Source organism: Poromitra crassiceps (genome assembly GCF_964638095.1).
Source record: "Poromitra crassiceps genome assembly, chromosome: 2".
NCBI lineage: Eukaryota > Metazoa > Chordata > Actinopteri > Beryciformes > Melamphaidae > Poromitra > Poromitra crassiceps.
In genome coordinates, this window is record NC_139624.1 from 111,564,185 (window position 1) to 111,578,385 (window position 14,201).

Below are 14,201 nucleotides of genomic sequence, written 5' to 3' on the forward strand. Positions count from 1 at the left end.
CACACAGGTATGTTGAGCTGAAGGGGATGAGGACTTTTATAACCTTGTTAGAGAAACAATAAATAGTCAGGGTCATACTTCCTCCATTTTCTGCTCACACCAGATGCTGTCGCCTCTCTCACTGTAGGTACTAAATAACGTTTCATTTTGCTCCACCACGGCATGCATAGCTGAGGTTAGCTACCAGAGTTTCTTCTATTCTTCTTCTTCTTCTTCTTCGATTTGTTTCCCATCGCGTCCCACCTCCCCTGAAGCTCTTTCGCGCCCCCCAGGGGAGGCCCGCCTCACAGTTTGAAAACCGTTGGTATATACAATGAACTGCCGCGATCAGACTTTTGAAACACGCATTTTAAAAATGGCGATTTGTCTCTCCCTGGAGCTACCGGCCCGCTTCCTCAACTGCAGCCCGAATGCAACGGCTTAGTCATGCTGGAACGCCGGGGGGCTTTCTGGAGTCACAGGCCCTGGACTGGCAAATGGCGAATGACACAGCGCATGTATGAGTAACATCTCAGGCTGGGGAGGGAGGCGGCATCTTTTAAATCTCAGCTATGACAGACAACTGAGAGCTTATAATATTGATTAGGATTCATGATGGGATATGGTTGTAACATAATGAGCCCTAAGTACTGCCCACTCCAAACCCCAACCTCAGCAAACAGTAACAACAGGGATATGGCAATATTTAGAATTTGGGTTGAAACTAAAGTCTACAACTTTTTGATGCTTACAATTAGGCACATAAGACCCTAAATTACATCGTTGGAAGTTTGGTGCATTTTGCTTGTCAGGATCTTTAACTTCAGTCTCGCTTCAGTGTTTTGGGAGAAAGTAAAAAGCCAGCAGCAAACACCTGCTGCCATCCCCAAGCAATACAGTTTCACATCAGGAGCATCAAAGTCTGATTTTCCTTCATATCCCTCATACTTTTCTGGCCAGTATGGACGTGAAATAGGTCTTAAATTGCATTGATAATGGTCATAAAAAGGTCTTAAAAAGTCTTAAATGTAACATGCAGAAACCCTGTTATGTTCTAATCTAGATCATCTCCACACGCAAATTTGAAGAAAAAAGAATCGCCTGGGTGTGAATGTGCAATTTCTCATAAACCGATAATGGCCTTTATTTGTCAATTGTAATCTGGTACATGACAATGTGATAATCAGGTAACTCTAGAAATCCCATAATAAACAGTTTATTAGTGTGCATGTAAACACTCACCTCTGCTTTCCCTCCCCCCTCTCAATCTATCCCCCGTCTCCCTCTCTCTCTCGCTCTCTCCCTCCCCCCTCTCAATCTATCCCCCCGTCTCCCTCCCTCTCTCCCTCCCCCCTCTCAATCTATCCCCCCGTCTCCCTCCCTCTCTCCCTCCCCCCTCTCAATCTATCCCCCGTCTCCCTCCCTCTCTCCCTCCCCCCTCTCAATCTATCCCCATCTCCCTCTCTTGCTCTCTCTCCTTCCCCCTCTCAATCTATCCCCCGTCTCCCCCCCTCTTCCCCCCCCCCCTGTCTCTCTCTTCCCCTCTCTAGTTATGGTCAGCTGTATGTCATGTACCTGAAGCATCACTCCAGAACAGCCAACAGTCCCAGCGCTGAGGTGGTGCTGTACCACTTACCTAGGTACACACACACACACACACACACACACACACACACACACACTTATCCACACTTATCCATATACACTATTATTGCACCCTAACTGCATGTGTGTAACATTTCCTGTGTGTGTGTGTGTAGGGAGGGAGCATGTAAGAAGAGCCATGTGTTGAAGCTGAACACCACGGGGAAGTTCGCCCTCAACATCGTTGATAACCTGGTCGTGGTTCATCACCAGAGCACCCAGGTGTGTGTGTGTCTGTGTCTGTGTCTGTGTGTGTGTGTGTTGTAAGGTTTGCACATTTAAATTGTATGACAAGTGGATTAGGTAATACTAAATTAAATAAAGTATAATCTTTTTTGAAATGGACTCAAATGGAGATAAAATAAATTAAGTTAATGTAATTTGTATTACACAACTAATTTCCATCAAATTGAAATAATGAAACTATACATTATCTGTGTTCCCATCTACTTGATATTAAACCAACAGCAATTATTTATATACAAAACCAATTAAATAATTTCTCTATTAAACATATGCGACACTGTCTGGTGACAACCGTGAAATCGCACAAATCAAGATAAAAGTATTTTTTCTTCTTCTTCTTCTTTTCCATATTACGCAAGTTTAAATGTTGAAGAACGCACTCAATATAACAAACAACAGTTTAAATACCTATAATTTGTTAGCAAACTACCGGTAAGCTTGTCCAGGTCAAACCTGAAGAAACTTTCAGGGCGATTTTCTCTGAATGTTGCTTTAGGAGTACCAACATTCAAATAAGCTCCTTCAACTATTTTTCAATACATCACACACACATCATTTGAAAGGTTTCAATCTGCACTTTCATAATCTGTAAAAAAAAAAAAGACGAAAAATCTTCTTTCATCATCTACTTTTAATGATTTCTGTATTTGTTTTTATTTAGATAAAATCAACCATACTTATTTTTCTTAACACCTAAAGCAGGACTCCACGGTTTGTTTTGTAGGACAAGTGGAAGAGAAATTTACTTAACACATTGAGTGCCAGCCGTTTTTTCAATGCTGTAGGTAAGTTGTGCCAGGTTTTTTTTTGAGGATTCTGGCTCATTTTACAAGAGCCGAGGATTCTTTTCTGTTAAGACTTCGTGAACACCAATCATCTAAAAAGAACTAATAGAATGTGTGCTTTCTCTGTCTAAAAGAGTTAGTTTGCAGAGTTAGTAGTTATGTAGATATTAGCCGTTGAGTACAGCATGGTTTCAGAGATTTTCAGAGAGTTTAGAGATAAATGGATTTTTAGAACCACCTCACGTGCCTGTGATTATGGGTGCCCTTGGGCAAGTCTGTATACTGTATTGTGTGTGTGTGTGTGTGTGTGTGTGTGTGTGTGTGTGTGTGTGTCTCCAAACTCCTCCCTCCGTCTGTGCTGCGGAGGGAGGAGGCTCCGCGGCCGCTCTCGGGCAGTCTGGACTGTAAAACTGGCTCGTTCGTTTCTTGAGGTGTCGGCTGAGAGCTTTGAAGAAGCTTTTGCGATTCTGGTCTTATTTATGCGCAAAGGTACTCGAGTGTGTGTGTGTGCGCGCGCACGCGTGTGTGTGTGTGTGTGTGTGTGTGTGTGTGTATGTGTGTGTGTGTGAAATCGAAAGAGTTTTCGCCCAGCTATTTCCTTGAAAATTAGAATGGCTTTCTCCAGCGGACCCGTGGCTGTGGCTTTCTCTCTGTCTGGAGAGAACTGTCGCCACTTAGTGGTCGGTAAAATAGATTATACACATTCTCTTCCTCCAATAGTGGTATAGAAGACGTAAAAGGGGTTGATTGATGTCCCACCGTCAAAAAAAAAAAATGTTTATGTAAGACGAGATATCTCGTCTTTGGCACTCAACGGTTGGATTATGTAAGACGAGATATCTCGTCCTTGGCACTCAACGTGTTAAAAGTCCATATTTCCCACACAGGCTTTACTTGGGCAGGCCGCCAAGCAAGGTATATTATTGGCCACCCAAGTATATTTGCAGACCCAACATGATGCCAAATTTATTAGAAGAACTGGGAGAATTGTGACAAGCCTGTTTGAGAAATTAATTTACATTTTAAGTGACTGACAATGAGGTAAATAAAGTCTTCCACTGTTTTCAACCGTCGGAGAAAAACCTCCTTCGCAAACAAAATGAAAAAAGTAAATTATTGTAAAATGACAAATTCTTACCCGGACAAATTACTTTTCTGCCTGGACAAGTGAAAGCTAAATTGACTTATCTGAAGCACAACTGCCTTAAAAAGTTAATGTCAAGCAAGCCCTGCCTCTGCGTCCTGGTAGCTCACCTGGTAGCACGCATACCACGAAGGCTCGGCCCTTCGCGTGGCTGACCCGGCTTCGAATCCAACCTGCGGTCCTTTGCTGCATGTCCTCCCCTCTCTCTCTCCCCACCTTTCCTGTCTGCCTACTGTCCTATATAAAAATAAAGGCGAAATGAGTCTAGATCCCTGGGATGGGGGGTGCCCCAGGGGAGCATCCTTGGTCCATTATTCTTTTTATTATATGTAAATGACTTTAAATCGGCCACCTTTTGTAACCTTTTTTTATATGCTGATGATTAAGTCTTGTTAGTATCACATAGTGATACATCTGTTGTAGAAAACACACTTGTAGAAAAAGCAGTGCCGAATGAAACTGCTGTTTGGCGGAAAAGTAAAGTGCTGAAAATTGTCAAAATAGACATGTACACAGATATCAATTTGTTTAGGTGGGCGTTGTTTTAGGTGGCTAAATTACGTTTTAGTTCTTGACCCCATGTACTTACAGAGAAAAAACTGGTTTGGCTGCTGCTCTGAGTGTCGGGTCTCGTTACACGCTGCGCCCAGCCTCCAGAACACTACCTACTTCAGTTAGTGTATCAAACTAGCTGATAGGACCCCACTTCAAACAAACCCAACTATCCCTTTAAAGCAGTGGCTGCAAAATGGAAATTGATGTATAGCTGCCGCTGTCTCTTTGCTTGTTGATGTGTTTCGTTACTTTTTCTTTTTGTAATGCGTCTGGTGTTCTTAATGTACGGTACTATGAGGACCACAATGGAAATAAGCCTTTGGGCTTTATTGTGTTTTCATCCTCGGTGATTCTTTTATTTTAAATCTCTCTTGTATGTTAGTGTGTTGGCAAGATGTGCCCTTTTTCATCACCAAATAAAACCATACCATACCATACCAGTGGCGAACCGTGCCTATCAGAACCGGGCCTTCTATAACGTAACCCACCCACCCCCACCCACCCACGCACGCACGCGCACACGCACACAGGCAATAAACCCAAATGTAAAATATATATTATACATACTGATCAAACCTGGTCCAAAACCGAATAACTAAAAATCATGCAATGCTGGGATCAAGTGCATAAAACAGCTTAAAAAGAATGTCCCACTCTGACACACACACACACACACACACACACTATACCCTACTATACGTGTAAGTCTGAGGTCTCTCTCTGTGCGCACTGCGTGTGTCTTTACGCATTGGTGAGGGCGTAAACAGGCCATTGGAAAGACTACATGCCCAAGATCTATGATGAGTTGTCTTCCACAGCCAGCTTAGGTCGCTGTATCGTTACACACAATAATTACTCCACTACTCCTCCTCACCTATGAAAATTACATTAGGCTACATAAACAAGTGGCTGTCACTGTCAATAACACAAACTCCCCCTGCACACCGACAGCAAGCTGCCCCAGCAACACCACCAGCAATAAAATAAAATAAAATTATAACTTACCAATGACGTTCACAGTGGTTCACTTGAAGACAAAACCCAAATGCACCAAAAAGCAACAAGCAACCCACAGCACAGCACAGCACCGCACAGCAGTAATAGCCTCTTGTGCCCAACTGCATGTAAACTAAGGGTAAAGTTCCCAGTTGCTAGCCTGGAAATGGCGAAAATATAGCTTTTTGAAGGTTGATAGCTCTAATTTTATCCTTTGGTTTGGACCATGGATGTATTAAAAGAACGGTTTGAACAGGCATCTTGAAAACTCTGCCACACTTCCTAGTTGCTCGAAATCTCCGAACCACCATTAACTCCTCCCTCCTTGTCGTCCGTCTCGTCTCCTGGTTGGCTTGTCTTCGCGAATGCCTGGATATTATCCCCCCACAACTCAACTAATTGTGATTGGCTAAACCCACAACTCAATGGAATTCTGATTGGTTAAAACACCTGTCATCAAAATGGTCTTCCCCATGTCATGACATGAAGTCGGGTCTTCGTGAAGGGTTGCTGGCTTGCTGTCAATCAAATACCATTTGCCTGTGGGGGCTGGTCCAAATATTTAACCCCATATTTGGTGAAACAAAGTGAGTGCAAGATCATAGCAATTTACGGACATTTTTACTGTTATTTCAGTGAATAAAAACCAATAAATATCAAATACAAATAATTTATTAGGGGGGAAATTCTTTTCTTTTCAATTTCTTCTTGGGCCTTCAGTGAATACCTAGAAGGCCCTGATGGTTCGCCACTGTACCATACCAAGCCTTAGCCAAAGTTCGCTAGCTGTCGCAATATTCAAAAAGAAGCAATGTAAGACAAACTGTGAACTATGATCAACTCTATTTATTTAGCGTAGCAACATGCATCAACTCTGTAGCTCTAGAAGTAACCAACCATAACAACCCGCAGCAGCCTATAGGCTATCTTCCACAAGGCTTCCTGTTACTCACAACATATAATTAAACAACATAGAACACACCACACTAACATTAGCTGTTTGTTTGTCACCAAACCTGTGTTGCTATCTGATGTTGTTGTTCAGCAACTGCGTCGGCTCTGTGCAGGGAGCCAGGAGGAACTATTTTATTACGTGCAAGAGTATGATTTGATTTCTGAATAACAGCCATTCTCTGTCATTCAGAACACATTATCTTTCATTAAAGTTGTTTATTCCTTTCATATTGCCATACTTGGTAACCGTTTTATAAAAGCAATAGCTCACTTCAGGCTGTGATATATGCTCATTAGGGATGGGCATTTCTAGCAAAAACACTATTCGAAATTCGCTGGCCAAAGTCGACTTTTAATCGAAATTCGAAAATAAAAATAAAAATGTAAAAAACAAAAAAAATGTAAAAAAAAATTTTTTTTTTTTTTTTTTTTTACATTTTTTATTTTTTTTACATTGACATTTTCGAAAATAAAAAACAGTTTTGACAATCATGAGTGGTTCATTAAATATTTAGTAGGCTCAGGTCTGAGTGCCAAAGGGGTGCCAAAGTCACCCCCTCTCCCTCTTCATGGGATTTCATCCGCCATTCATTTTTCCAGAAACCTTGCTTAAAATGCTTATAAAAATTGTTTTACTTGCTCAAACCAAGCGATTCGACTATACTTAGAAGCAGGGGAGACAATGCAACATTAAAAAAAAAATTTTTTTTTTTTTTTTTTTTTTCGAATTTTGACTTTCAATAATAAAAGTCGACCTTGATAATAACAACGATTATTCGAAAATTCGAAATTCGATGCCCATCCCTACTCATTATACCACACCTAAAGGCGCCTACACATGATCCGCAGTAAAACAGCTCTGTGCCCGCTGTCCTGTTGTTTTCCTATGGGGGAGAGTGGCGCTTCTCAACTAGGCGGCAGCGCTAACCTTTGGCGACGCGCACAGCTCGATTTTGCCACTTTGCTCTGCACTGAAAGTTCAAAATATCTCAATGCTGACCTACTTATCGCTGACCTTTCATGAGCACAACGAATCAGAGGAGAAGTGTGAGTGAAAATGATTGATTGATTGTTGATTGATTGATAGCTGATTGGTAGCTACTACAGAAGAGTCAGGGAGATGCCACTGCTCGCCTCTTGTCCTGCAGATTTGCGATCCACCAGATACAGTCTTGATATGTATGGAAAAATAAAATATTTACAAAACGCTGATCAGTTAATACAAAAACATTTCAAAGTAGAAAACAATTCATAATCAGAAATGGAGTAGCTTCTCAAGGTAGAAGGGAGACACGCACATCCCAGCCTAGTAGGGCAGGTGCAGAACTTACAGTGATGAATGCAAAGAAAATTGTAAAAAGTTTGCACACTGCAAAGGGCTCCAGTTAGATTTTTTATTGCAACACCGTGTGGTAACGTTTCGGGCAGCAGGGTAGCTTCTCAAGGCCACAGAAATCTGCCTCAGCATCTTATAAATACCTCACAGTGAGAAAAGTGTAGACCGCTTATCATGCGAAGGCGCCTTAAGGGCGACCCTTAGGTGTGGTATAATGAGCAGCATACAGTATACCACGGCCTGTGGTATAATGAGCAGCATACAGTATACCACGGCCTGTGGTATAATGAGCAGCATACAGTATACCACGGCCTGTGGTATAATGAGCAGCATACAGTATACCACGGCCTGTGGTATAATGAGCAGCATACAGTATACCACGGCCTGTCGTGATCTATTGCTTAAATGTGTGTGATGTGTGTGTGTGTCAGACCTCTCTGATCTTCGACATCCGGCTGAGGGATCCAGAATGTGCCGTCAACACACACCAGCCTGTACTGCCCGCCAGGTCCATCCACCCATACAGGATCCCCCTGTCAGGTACGCACGTGCGCGTGCACACACACACACACACATACACACACACATACCAGCGTGTTGGCCAAGGTGTAGCTGGCCCATTGATTGTATGTAGCTGGCCGTAGAGGGCTTTGCGGGGGAGTCTGTGACCATCGGAGTTGATGGTAGTTAAGGGTCGTCTCAACACTGCAGCTGCCTGCCTGTTCCAGCACTGCTGTGTGTGACACTGTCCTACATGTGCACATGTTGCCAAAGCATAGATTTAAAAATCTAATCAAATCAAATAAACTGCACATTAAATGTCATTCTCTCTCTCTCTCTCTCTCTCTCTCCCCCCCCCCCCTCTCTCTCTCAGGTCCAGCAGTCGTTCCCTCTCAGCCTCCGGTTCCATGTCAGCTCTGTATCCTTTGTGCCTCTTTTATAAACCTTTATAAATCCATATTCTTCATCCACCCATTCCCTCCTTTTCATACCAAAGCCACATAAAAACACACACGTGTTGTAATTAACCGTACTGATAGTTCCCATAATGCATTGTAAGCTGTGACCTTAACCGTCGCTCCAGACTCTTCCTCATGGAGCGTCTTTCAGCCCGACATCATCATCAGTGCCAGCGAAGGTATGGACCACACACACACACACACACACACACACACACACACACACACACACACAGGATTCATGATTCAATACAACCAGGATACAATGTAATAAATAAAGGTTCAGTGATGACAAAGTTTGACTGTGCAGAATTCTGTTTATTTCAGAGATGCAAATCTTTCTAGCGATGTCATTGGCTGCTAGAATGTAAGCAACAATTAAAAAATGTTGTTACAAAGTGACAGTAATATAATTAGGATGGAGAGCTTGTGAAACTGTCATGGTCAAACTCTCATTAGTGATTACTACAGCAGAATAACATCTTGCTGACAAGTTGAAGTTGGAGACTTGGACTTGTTAATTGATAAAAACTTTTTTTCTGCTGTTGCGGCTGTTGTGGTTTTGTCTTTTCTTTTATTTCTCTAAAAAAAAACTATGGCAGTACATCTACAATGTATACAATGCAAGTATGTATTGATAATAATCTGTCAATAAAAAGTTAAAAAAAAAAAAAAAAAGTAGTAGTAAGAGACCCTAATAATTTGGCATAATATACTGATAGCTATATTATTACCATGACATTATCACACATCGTGCAAGGGCAGGGACATGTGTTCCACCTACATCAGAGAAATTCTGATTGTCTCTCTCTCCTGTCTGTCTGTCTCTCTCTCTCTCTCTCTCTCTCTCTCTCTCTCTCTGTCTGCCTGACTCGCTCCTGTCTGTCAGGTTATCTGTGGTACCTGCAGGTGAAGTTGCCTCCAACCGTCAACCTGCTGCAGGACAAAGGCAAGCTGATGGACTTCCTGTTACGACGGAGAGACTGCAAGATGGTCATCCTGTCTGTCTGCTCACAGAGTACGTCTCTGTTGTCCGTCTGTCTGTCTGTCGGTTTACCTGTCTCTCTGCTAGCAGTATGTCTGAATTCTGTTTCCCCACGTTTTTATCAAGAGACTTTAAGGTCATCCTCTCTCTCTGTCTCTTTCTCTCTCTCTCTGTCTCTCTCTCTGTCTGTGTCTCTCTCTCTCAGTCCTGGAGGGGGGAGAGAAAGGCAGTCTTCCAGTCGTGGCGACGGTCTTTGACAAACTGAACCAAGTTTACAAGGAATACCTGGAGGCGGAGCAGATGTACACGCTGGTGAGTGCCGGCACCTCACTTAAATTAATGGATGAGTAAATAAATGAACAGATATAAAGGTATGCTTTTGAGCTTTTTTTGTAGTTTTGTTTTCTTTCTTTTCATCGTAAATGAGAATGATTGAAAATTAAATTATGGCTGTAAATAAAAGGAAATAATTTCAGTGCCTTAATAGAGATAATAGTAGCAGTTGTAAGCAATATGCATTAGGGTTGCTGGATATTGACAAATAATCATATTGCGATTATTTGCGATTGCTAAATATTCACATTGCGATAGTAATTGCTATACAGTGAACAGAGATTTTTCTATAGTTTAGATTAATCGGCAAACATTTTTACTCAAAAGCTAAGATGATCTTATACAGTATGTATATTAGGGATGGTCCGATCCGATACTCAGTATCGGTATCGGAGCCGATCCGGCCAAAATCACTGGATCGGATATTTGATGGGAAAAAGAAGTAGAATCCGATCCGATCCATACCCTAAACTATCACTAAAGTGAAGTGGTGAGTGAGAGGAGGATGCTTGCCAAGCTGACGACAATCAGGGGCAACTCCTCTCACCCCCTGCATGAGACTGTGGGTGCCTTAAGCAGCTCCTTCAGTGCCAGACTGATACACCCACGGTGTAAGAAGGAGCACTACCGCACATCCTTTGTCCCTACGGCTGTCAGACTTTTTAACATCCAATAATAGTTCAGCACAATATAGCACTGTTGTTGTTGTCGTTTTTATTGGTAACTATTGTTATTGTGTGCTGCTGGCTATAGTTTTGCACTTTATAGTGTTGCACTTTACATTCTAATGCCTTTGCTGCTGTTGCTATTGTTAGTTGTTGTTGGTAAGTATTGTTGCTGTTCTTATCTTTTAGTGTGTGTATTGGATTTTACTGTATCTTTGTGTTTATTTTTAGAGCTGTTTTTATGTCTTCCCTGTGAGAGCTGCTGTAACAAGTAAATTTCCCCACTGTGGGATTAATAAAGGCAATCAATCAATAAATGCTTCACTAAATTGTGAGCAATGCGCTGTCACGGACGCAGATGAACAACCGCAGCATCATGCATGTGAACAGAGTGAGATTGCACTGTGCGTTGTCACCACAGCTGTGTTGATCAAGGAAGAAAAAAGCAGCGTGCAATTTAATACTATGCGAGTGTTTTAAGCGTTGGAATCTTCAACACCGCGGCGCAGACTGCCTGCCTGATACAATGGTCACTGTATCACACACAAACCTGACGGCAACGTTACAGAGAGCGGGAGAGAGGGAGAGAGGAGATCAGATGCAGATCCACTCCAACTAGACACCGGTGAGCCACGAAACACACTCTGCAGCACAGCAAGCCACAATATCACAATAATAGGCTACGTTACCATTCCCAGAAGTGAAGTCAAATCTACACACTTTCTGCATAACGGATCTGCAGATTAACACTAATAAACACTCACCCAACTCGGCAGCGATAAAGTTAGTTGTTCTCTCCTCCTGTTAGTCCTTATTATAATTAATCCCCAAAGTCCAAATCTTCCTTGAAAACGCCAAATAAAACTAGATTAGGCCATGTGCCCGTGTTTACAAACACCATGATCCGCGAACTGCGCTCCGCCCCTTGTTTCACGCAACACGAAAGTAGGGGAGACCAGGGACAGTTATAACAAGGACGTATGTGTGTGTGTGTGTGTGTGTGTGTGTGTGTGTGTGCGCGCGCGTGCGTGTGAAGGCTTAAAAAGAAGCAGCAAGCATTAGTGCATTACTGTGTCTATCTTCTGGGCTATAGCCTTTCATTTAAAGAATAAATATTGTTCCACAGATTGAACATGCTATTTAGATGGCTGTGTTAAGCAAAGTGCATTGGTAAATTTATTATTAACAGCTTAGTTGTATAAGCGAGGGAAAAAGATTGGATTGGATTGATATCGTATCGGCAGATACTCAAGATTGTGGTATCAGTATTGGATCGGATATGGAAAAAGTGGTATCGTGCCATCCCTAATATATTGCAGTATTTAATTATTATTTTTTACAGTATATAATATAATCTATAGGCCAGAAATTGACCTCAGCACCAGACTACCATGTGCAGGAGTACACCTATACTAAACAATTGTAAGTTGATATTGCGATTTATTTATTTGTTTGTTTGTTTGTTTGTTTGTTTGTTTATTTATTAATTTATTTATTTATTTTTGTATTCTTATTATTTTTTATTAAATTTTTGAGAAAGGAGGAAAAAATAGGAAAGAATGTGGGGTGTCTCTGGAATCATGTCATGGAGTATATTAGAATCAGAATCAGAATAATTTTATTCACCAACGTATGTTTTCCCATACAAGGAAATTTACTTGGTGTCATTGGTGCTCAAGTAACGTGATGAGAGCAAAGACGGTTTTCACGGAATGGTTAGTCCTCCACTTTAATTTTTTAATTTAAATTTTTTGTCCATAGCAAACACTGCAACAGGAAGTGAGCTGGGGTTCAATTTAGAATGTTTTTGTTGTCAAGTTAAAACCGTCTATAAGTGTTGCTGAACATAATTATTCCTTCCTTCCCATTTATTCTTTTGTTTAAAGGCTCCATTTTATCCACTGTCCAGAGTTTTATTTTCTGTCTTGAGGTCCATTTAGAGCTGTGTGTGTGTGTGTGTGTGTGTGTGTGTGTGTGTGTGTGTGTGTGTGTGTGTGTGTGTGTGTGTGTGTGTGTGTGTGTGTGTGTGTGTGTGTGTGTGTGTGTGTGTGTGTTTGTTGCGTGCGCGCGTGTCTGTGTCCAGGCGATGGAGTCGGGTCCGAGTCGAGGCAGCGCGGCCCAGAAGCGTCCGGTCAGAACCCAGGCTGTCATCGACCAATCAGACATGTACACACACGTCCTGTCTGCTTTCACCGAGAGGAAGGTACACACACACACACACACACACACACACACACACACCATCATCTTTCACAGACAGACAGATACAGACACAAACTAGTCGGTATATCTAGTAGAACGTAGAATGGAACAAAATCAAGCACAATAACAAACAGTGTTGGAAGAAGTACTCTGATCCTTTACTTAAGTAAAAATACCAATACAGCAATGTAAAAACACTACATTACATTACACTACATTACGAATAAAAGTCCCGTGTGAAAAACCTACTAACCTAGTAAAACTACAGTATTAGCAGCAAAATGTAGTTGTAGTATTAAAGTAAAAGTAGTGGTTTTGTCCCTCTGACTGATATTTTATGACATCATTATATTATTAATAGTGAACCAGAATGTTACTGTTGTAGCTGCTAGAGGTGGAGCTAGTTTGAACTATTTTATATACACTTAGCTAGTTTAGTCCACTCAGTGGTTTCCAATCTAGGGGTTGGGCCCCTCCAAAGGGTCACCAGATAAATCTGAGGGCTCGTGGATCATTTGAGGGAAAAATCTCTATTTGGTGGAGCTGTTGACAACTCACACATTTGAAATGTGACCCTGACTACACACTGCTTTTTGTAAGATGTAAAAGCCAAAAAGGTTGGAAACCACTGTTTTAATTTTAACAATGTGTTCTATTTTAAAAGCTTGTTATTATCCATCAATCTTTCCCTAGTAGTGGAGTGGAAGTATAAAGTAGCATCAAATGGAAATACTCAAGTCAAGTACAAGTCAAAATTGTTCAGTACTTGAGTAAAGGTACTTTGTAACTTTCCACCACTGATAACAAGAAAGGTATGCTTCAAAATGGCAAGTCTGTAACTCTGTGTGCATGCGTGTGTGTGTGTGTGTGTGTGTGCATGCGTGTGTGTGTGTGTGTGTGTGTGTGTGTGTGTGTATACAGGGTGTATCCCATAAGTTCATCATTGCGGTGCTGATGGAGTACATCCGCTCTCTGAACCAGTTCCAGATCACTGTGCAGGTACGATGTGGCTTTATGGAGCATTTCAATTAGTTAGCATTTAAAAAACAAAACAAAAACCTTTTTCCATATTGTTGCACTCTAAAGGTCCTTACACATCAAGAGCGATGTGAATATACGGCACAAAATTGCGATGCGAGTTTTGACCCACCTGTCAATCACAGCCACAGATGTGTACACGTCGGAAGCGAATTTCCGAAAAATCGGCCGCGGTTCGAAAAAATAAACGCCGCAATAACGCTCAGCGAAACTTCGCCGTTGGTATGCACGGTTGCATTGACTAATATAGGTTCGGAAAATATTATTGACGTGCGAATTAATTGCACGAAAGAAACGCTCCCGATGTCTAAGGACCTTAACTCTCTGTTTTTGTTCTGGCTTTTAACTACCGTAGGTGTGCATTGTGTTAGCTCCTCTTA

The 14,201-nt window shown here is 41.7% G+C and overlaps 1 protein-coding gene across 1 annotated transcript in view; it reads left to right on the forward strand.

Moving 5' to 3' along the window:
* The window catches only part of rmc1 (regulator of MON1-CCZ1), a 46,723-nt gene that overhangs the window by 17,482 nt on the left and 15,040 nt on the right, over positions 1-14,201 (forward strand). Inside the window, exons 8-16 of the mRNA XM_083632052.1 lie at positions 1,530-1,619; positions 1,740-1,845; positions 8,071-8,179; positions 8,514-8,558; positions 8,724-8,777; positions 9,488-9,616; positions 9,789-9,895; positions 12,665-12,784; positions 13,705-13,782. Of these exons, the coding sequence (XP_083488178.1) occupies positions 1,530-1,619; positions 1,740-1,845; positions 8,071-8,179; positions 8,514-8,558; positions 8,724-8,777; positions 9,488-9,616; positions 9,789-9,895; positions 12,665-12,784; positions 13,705-13,782 (838 nt within the window). The remainder of the gene's footprint in view (positions 1-1,529; positions 1,620-1,739; positions 1,846-8,070; positions 8,180-8,513; positions 8,559-8,723; positions 8,778-9,487; positions 9,617-9,788; positions 9,896-12,664; positions 12,785-13,704; positions 13,783-14,201) is intronic.